The sequence below is a fragment of the Antennarius striatus genome, chromosome 16 (assembly GCF_040054535.1).
Source record: "Antennarius striatus isolate MH-2024 chromosome 16, ASM4005453v1, whole genome shotgun sequence".
Lineage (NCBI taxonomy): Eukaryota > Metazoa > Chordata > Actinopteri > Lophiiformes > Antennariidae > Antennarius > Antennarius striatus.
In genome coordinates, this window is record NC_090791.1 from 14,105,108 (window position 1) to 14,112,491 (window position 7,384).

The following is a 7,384-nucleotide window of genomic DNA, read 5'->3' on the forward strand; positions in this document are numbered from 1 at the left end:
AATAATTTGTGTTACCTTTATCTTACCAATTAGAGGTAAAAGTGCCTCATTAGTGCAGGATTATGAATACTTTATAAGGCTCTTATAGAAATCTCTTATATATCTGCAGGGTGAGCTTTCTCATTTCTGTCCGTAACCACATGAGTAATGTTCTGCTGGGATGTGAATGAAGCTGCCTGTTTTTGTATCGAGTCAAAAAACAAAACCTACCCAGCAGTGCCCCCTTCCGGAGAAAGCATGTCATAAAAAGTGGAACTGTGAATGAAAAGCGTTCATTTCTATGGGAACGGAGTAATAAATCTGTTTTATTAAGGCGTATGAAATTCAGGAGTAAACATGTATCCTAGCCACAATTCGGTTTACTCTGGAAAACTTCTAAAATTCACATGAAAAACATTTAAAAATGAGTTCTTTCTTCGTGTCACATCAAACCAGACAACAGGGAACAGAGCATTTCACTCCCATCATGGAGACCCTTCAGGCGGGTAAAGGTGCTCCGATGTCTTCAGGTTCCAGCCTCCCATACTAATTAATGACGAAAGAGACATCTTGCCACAGTAAGCTCTGTTAGGCTGTCAACATCTCTCTGTCTGCCTTCTTCTTGGCTTCTCTTCTCTCTACAAAAGACAGTAAATCAAAGGTGATCCATCTGGCAGCAATTTAAAAATGTGTCACATATGCAAGGGACAATCCATGGTGTGAAACATAAAATTATGACTGTATGGTGACAAAATTTTCTTTTTTGTTCATTGTCACAGCCAGGTTTTCCATTTTCATTTGTATTTGACGAGTGGTGTGTGCACAGATACATATTTCCCGCCAGCTATATTGAATTAATGATGCTCATGCTGGTGCAATGGAGTGTGAGCTCGTGGCTGTCAGACAGCATTGTACATTTGAAGTTAAAGTACCTGTTTCAGTTTTGGCTGCCTCTGGGACCTCTGGGACTGGCTCAGTGGGAACATCAGGAAGCACCACATCATTTGCCTGTTTCAGGTGAAGGGACAAAGTCACAGCAGGATCTGTAATGTGACCAGTCAGACAGGCACAAAAATATCTGGAACCTGGAAGCTGCTTAAAAAAAAACTGGCAAAAGTCAACCTTCAGAAAATTATGAGGCACCGCTAAACTAAGTTATTGAATATTCACGTCTGGTTAAACTCTTAATCCCGTTTCTCGAAGTGACGATAATCAAATTAAATATGTGTTTGTGTTAAAATGTGAAATTTTATGATGTGTTTTGCCTGTGTCATTTGGAACAGTAATTAGATCACAAAAGGAGAAAGATCTGCGGAGGTTTTAAGTATTGTGACTGTTTCAATTACAGAGCGTATTATTAGCTGCTGCAGAATTATTCCTCCTCAACAGGCAAACATGTCACAAATCTGAGATCAAAATACAAGCATGCAGTTTTGGAATGAAATCCCCAGTTCCAGTGGAGGATGCTGAGTGGCAAAGAGTTGAAGCCTACAGTAAAGTGTGTCACAGGAAAAGAACATCCATGCTCAGCAAACATTCACTGTAGCAATGTTAACGTTAAGCATGTGACTACCTGAATGATAGATTCCAGCTCAGCTAAAACAGAATCCTCGTCGTCCTGCGTTAAGGATCCGGCCAGCATTTCATCTATTTGCTACAGGAGCACAAATAACATGTTAGCTGACAGCACAGAGACAGATCAGTGTTATCAGCTGACATACTGTGAACATGGACAGTTATCCACAGTTCATGTTTGGTAAATTAACGCAAATTTATTCTAACATACTGAAAATAATGTAAATGTAAACATTAATACAACAGAAACCAAATCTGAAAAGCGCTTGGTGACTACACTTAGAAAACACATGTAGTGGAGTAAAATTTACTATATTGATTGCACTTTAGCAGACTTTCTGCTATTGCTTATATCTATTATGAACAGATGCATTACTATCTATATAATACAGTTTAACAAATAACTATTTGGCGTAGATGTAGCTCTCTACATGACTACAAGACATTCACCCGTTGATATTCAATCGCCTCCTGCGTCTCATCCAGGATTCTCTCCACATCTTCAATTGGCATGCTCTGTGACAAGCAGGAAAAAGAAGATCAAATTACAGAAGAACTGTGTTTTGGATTAAAAATGCTCTGCTGGCTGGTTTTCAAAATTCCGGGACATAAACAATCTGTGCCCTGTATCCAAGGACATGTAGCATTCACACCACTGTAGTTAAGCTTTGCTTCTTAATCCTTTAATCTTCAAACAACGTGCACCTGCTACACAAACATAAACTGTGAGCTCCCTCCGCCATCCACTTATCACCCTAGAACTACATTAAAAAGTGTGCTAATCAGTTGAAACTTTGACCGTGCAGACTCTGACATGCAAGCGACAGAAAAGAACAGAGGAAAAAATGAGATCTACCTGATGCATACTCTTCAGACAGTCGTTGCCAAATTTGAGAACTTCAATTACTTTCATGTCTATCTCCAAGACCTCAATATCTTGAATCTGTTGAATAAAAGGAGCTGGTAAAAAAAAAAAAATTGCACCAAAGTACTGGACTAAACCAACAAGGTTCCATATTATACATGTGAAACAAACAGTGGAATGGCAGCATATAGCAGGAAGAGATCAGACTTTAATAATATCACACTGACCTGCATGAGCTGAGGCTTGCTGAAGTAAAAACATGATGCTGTCAAAAAGTATGATCTCAAAAAACTTACCAGGCGCTCTAGGTTTGAAGTCTGAATCTCAGTTTTGTCCAGCAGCTGGTCCTGATATCGCTTTTTCTTGAGGAGAAGCAATGTTTTTCTACAAAACAAGAGGAGAAATGTAGTATGAATAAGAGTATGTGTTTTATATATGTATGCAGAATAGAATTACATAAAACCCACTGAAGGGCCTGCACTTCAAGAGAGTTCAAAAGTGACATACACACAGTATGGGTGCATACAGTGTCCCTAATTGACCTTTTTATTATTAAATTCAATTGAAAACCGTGAAATGACAATATAACGGAGGTTATGCCTCACTTATGCCATTCATCTTTGCAAATACATGTTTATTCTGAGATTTCTGCCAACAATACAGCTCAAAAAACCTAAAACAAAAACATGGTTGGGAAAAAAAAAAGCTGACTGGACCATTTCACTGGTGAAGAAAATTAATTGGTGACAAAAGGACTGACTATGAAAGGGCCATCCTCGAAAGTCACTCACAAGCAAAGGGGAGAAGGTTCACCACTTTATGAATATTTGCAGAACAAACAGTCAAACAGTTTAAGAATAAAGTTTCTCATTGCAGCATCGTAACAACATTGAAAGAACCTGAAATTAAGGAGAAAGTTTTGCATGACAAAGCCCTGACCCTCAATCCCTCAGGCAACATTAATTTCAACATTGACATGAAGAACTATGTCAGGGAAACTTGTCAGTAATTATTATTTGTTACTGCATCTTCAAATGTAGGTTAAGACTAAACCAAGATATGAATCAACAAACATGAAAAACGAGACCTCTGACTGTTGAGCAAATGACACCACGCATTCAGCAAAAAGGGCCAGAAATCCGTAAAAAGTTCCACAAATAGTGTCCAATCATCCAAAACCACTTAACTGAGTCTTCTTCTTTTGCTTTTGGCTTTTCCCTTCAGGGGTCGCCACAGCAAACCAATTGCCTCCATCCAACCCTGTCCTTTGCATCCTCTTCTCTCACACCAACTACCTTCATGTCTTCCCTCATTACATCCATAAACCTCCTCTTTGGTCTTCCTCTAGGCCTCCTGCCTGGCAGTTCAAAACTCAGCATCCTTCTACCAATATATTTACCATCTCTCCTCTGGACATGTCCAAACCATCTCAGTCTGGCCTCTCTGACTTTATCTCCAAAACCTCTAACATGTGCTGTCCCTCTGATGTACTCATTCCTGATCCTATCCTTCCTGGTCACTCCCAGAGAGAACCTCAGCATCTTCATCTCTGCTACCTCCAGCTCTGTCTCCTGTCTGTCTCCTGTACACCTTTCCTTTCATTTTAGCTGAAACTCTTCTATCACACATCACACCTGACACTTTCCTCCACCCGTTCCATCCTGGCTGTACACGCTTCTTCACCTCTTTTCCACACTCTCCATTGTTCTGGACTGTTGACCCTAAGTACTTAAAATCCTCCAACTTCTTGATCTCTTCTCCCTGTAACCTCACTCTTCCACTTGGGTCCCTCTCATTCACACACATGTACTCTGTCTTACTGCGGCTAACCTTCATTCCTCTCCTTTCCAGGACAAACCTCCACCTCTCTAGCTTCTCCTCCACCTGTTCCCTGCTCTCACTACAGATCACAATGTCATCTGCAAACATCATAGTCCATGGAGATTCCTGTCTAACCTCGTCTGTCAGCCTGTCCATCACCATAGCGAACAAGAAGGGGCTCAGAGCTGATCCCTGATGCAGTCCCACCTCCACCTTGAACTCCTCTGTCACACCTACAGCACACCTCACCACTGTCTTACAGTCCTCATACATGTCCTGCACTGCTCTAACATACTTCTCTACCACTCCAGACTTCCTCATACAATACCACAGTTCCTCTCTGGGCACCCTGTCATAAGCTTTCTCCAGATCTACAAAAACACAACGCAGCTCCGTCTGGCCTTCTCTGTACTTCTCTATCAACATCCTCAAAGCAAATACTGAATCTGTAGTACTCTTTTTTGGCATGAAACCATACTGCTGCTCACAAATGTTCACTTCTGCCCTTAGTCTAGCTTCCACTACTCTTTCCCATAACTTCATTGTATGGCTCATCAGCTTTATTCCTCTGTAGTTGCCACAACTCTGCACATCTCCCTTGTTCTTAAAAATGGGCACCAGCACACTACTCCTCCATTCCTCAGGCATCTTCTCACTATCTAAGATCCTGTTGAACAACCCAGTCAGAAACTCTACTGCCACCTCTCCTAGACACTTCCAAACCTCTACAGGTATATGATCAGGGCCAACTGCCTTTCCACTCTTCATCTTCTTCAGTGCCCTCCTCACTTCATCCTGACTAATCTTTGTTACATCCTGGTCCACAACAGTCACCTCTTCTAGTCTTTGTTCTCTCTCATTTTCCACGTTCATCAACTCTTCAAAGTACTCTTTCCATCTTCCCATCACACTACTGGCACCTGTCAATAGACTTCCGTCCCTATCCTTAGTCACCCTAAGCTGCTGCACGTCCTTCCCATCTCTATCTCTCTGTCTTGCCAACCTGTATAGATCAGTCTCTCCCTCTTTACTGTCCAACCTAGCATACAAGTCATCATAAGCTTCTTGTTTGGCCTTTGCTACCTCTACCTTCACCTTACGCTGCATCTCCCTGTACTCCTGTCTACTCTCCTCAGTCCTCTCAGTGTCCCACTTCCTCTTAGCTAACCTTTTTCTCTGAATACACTCCTGTACCTCCTCATCGCACCACCAAGTCTCCTTATCTACTTTCTTTCCAGACGACACACCAAGTACTCTCCTACCTGTCTCCCTGATCACATTAGCTGTAGTTGTCCAGTCATCTGGAAGCACCTCCTGACCACCCAGAGCCTGTCTTAACTCCTTCCTAAAAGTCATGCAACACTCTTCCTTTTTTAGCTTCCATCATTTCGTCCTCTGCTCTGCCTTTGCCCTCTTCATCTTCCTCACCACCAGAGTCATCCTACACACCACCATCCTATGCTGTTTGGCTACACTCTCACCTACCACTACTTTGCAGTCACTGATCTCTTTCAGGTTACGCCATCTACACAAGATGTAGTCTACCTGTGTCCTCCTACCACCACTCTTATAGGTCACCCTATGTTCCTGCCTCTTCTGGAAGAAAGTATTCACTACAGCCATTTTCATCCTTTTTGCAAAGTCAACTACCATCTGTCCTTCTGCGTTCCTCTCCTGGATTTCCTGCACCAACATGTCCATTGAAGTCTGCACCAATGACAACTCTCTCACTTCTAGGTATGCTCTGCATCACTTCATCAAAGTCCGACCAGAATTTCTCCTTCTCCTTCAGCTCACATCCTACCTGTGGAGCATACCCACTAACAACTTTGAACATCACACCTTCGATTTCTAGCCTCAGACTCATCACTATATCCGACACTCTTTTTACCTCCAGGACATTCCTAACAAAGTCCTCCTTCAAGAAAACTCCTACTGCATTTCTTTTCCTTTCTACACCATGATAGAACAACTTGAACCCTGCTGCTAAACGTCTAGCCTTGCTACCTTTCCACCTGGTCTCCTGGACACACACTATGTCTACCTTCCTCCTCTGCATCATGTCAACCAACTCTCTACCTTTTCCTGTCATAGTTCCAACATTCAACGTCGCCCCTCTTCTCTTTCTTCATACGAACACACTTTTCTCATCTCCATTTAACTGAGTGTTGGTAAGTAAAAACGTGATCTACCAGTCAATATGTCCCTGTCAAGTGTTTTGCATGCATCATATCAGCTTGGCTGTTAAACATCGTGTACTTGTACTTCATAATAATCTCAAATCATTGCATAATGTTTATCTTGGAATTTTACCCAATGTCCCAACAATTTTGGTATCAGGATTGTAGAAAACACTAAAAATAAATGAGTTATTTTGCAGCTGCAAAGGTAAAGCAGGAGTTTGATCAGCCATGTGCATTATTAATAAATTAATGATTGCCTTCAATGTGAGGTGCATTCATTGTGGTAGATCTGTTTCAGAGCTGAACTAAGATGGTATACAAGCTTTATTATTTCAGCTTACTCTTTCCTTCCATCTTTTAGTAACTGCTTTGCCAGAAGTCGCTCTTTCTCTTGTTGTAAGGTGATTCTTTTTTGGTACTGCTTCAGTTTATCTCTCTGCTGCTTCAGTTGCTGTGAGAAACAACAATCAGATATATTTATATAAATGCCAATATATCCCGATGGTACATTAAAAAAAATTCTGATCATGAATAACTGTAAATTAAAATAAATAAATAAATAAACCTAATAAAATGGATCGGACTTATTTGCAGATGATTCCACGTGTCCGGATAAAAACAATCCATCCATCATGTGTCCGCAGCTCAGGACAGCTAGCTAGCAGCGGCTCTAATCTGCTGCTACAGCCGCGATCAGCTCACCAAAATCACTCTGTCTCGTTCCGTTACTCGAGGTGGAGGACTCTTCCCCCCAAAAACGTTGCCCATTATTTAGCCACTTCCCCCGCACATCCTCAAACAGTCAAAATATTGACCCGTTATTGAATTTATTAATGAAAAGCTCGCTTTTCCTTGTTTCCTACGGCAAGCGAGGAGGGACATGTGACCAGTCCGCGAGTTCTGGACTCGACCGGAGCCGGTGTCCCGCGGAGCGCTCCCGGTTATAGAAGTATAGCAGCGG

The 7,384-nt window shown here is 41.8% G+C and overlaps 1 protein-coding gene across 1 annotated transcript; it reads right to left on the reverse strand.

Moving 5' to 3' along the window:
- Window positions 1–287: 287 nt before the first annotated feature.
- LOC137609980 (charged multivesicular body protein 6-like) lies at window positions 288–7,288 on the reverse strand. Its single transcript, XM_068337366.1, has 8 exons — window positions 7,126–7,288; window positions 6,765–6,874; window positions 2,716–2,803; window positions 2,411–2,497; window positions 2,005–2,070; window positions 1,553–1,633; window positions 912–987; window positions 288–617 (listed from the first exon to the last, which is right to left on the reverse strand). The coding sequence occupies exons 1-8, from the start codon at window positions 7,189–7,191 to the stop codon at window positions 568–570; spliced, it is 624 nt and encodes a 207-aa protein (XP_068193467.1). The 5' UTR covers window positions 7,192–7,288; the 3' UTR covers window positions 288–567.
- Between the last annotated feature and the right edge of the window lie 96 nt (window positions 7,289–7,384).

Excerpts from the sequence above, each read along its gene's own strand:
- LOC137609980 (XM_068337366.1), bottom strand. The coding sequence starts at position 7,191 with ATGGGCAACGTTTTTGGGGGGAAGAGTCCTCCACCTCGAGTAACGGAA. Across the intron at positions 2,804-6,764 it reads CTAAAAGATGGAAGGAAAGA|AAAAACATTGCTTCTCCTCA; the intron begins GTAAGCTGAAAT and ends CTTGTTTTGTAG. Across the intron at positions 988-1,552 it reads AGCTGGAATCTATCATTCAG|GCAAATGATGTGGTGCTTCC; the intron begins GTAGTCACATGC and ends CACCTGAAACAG.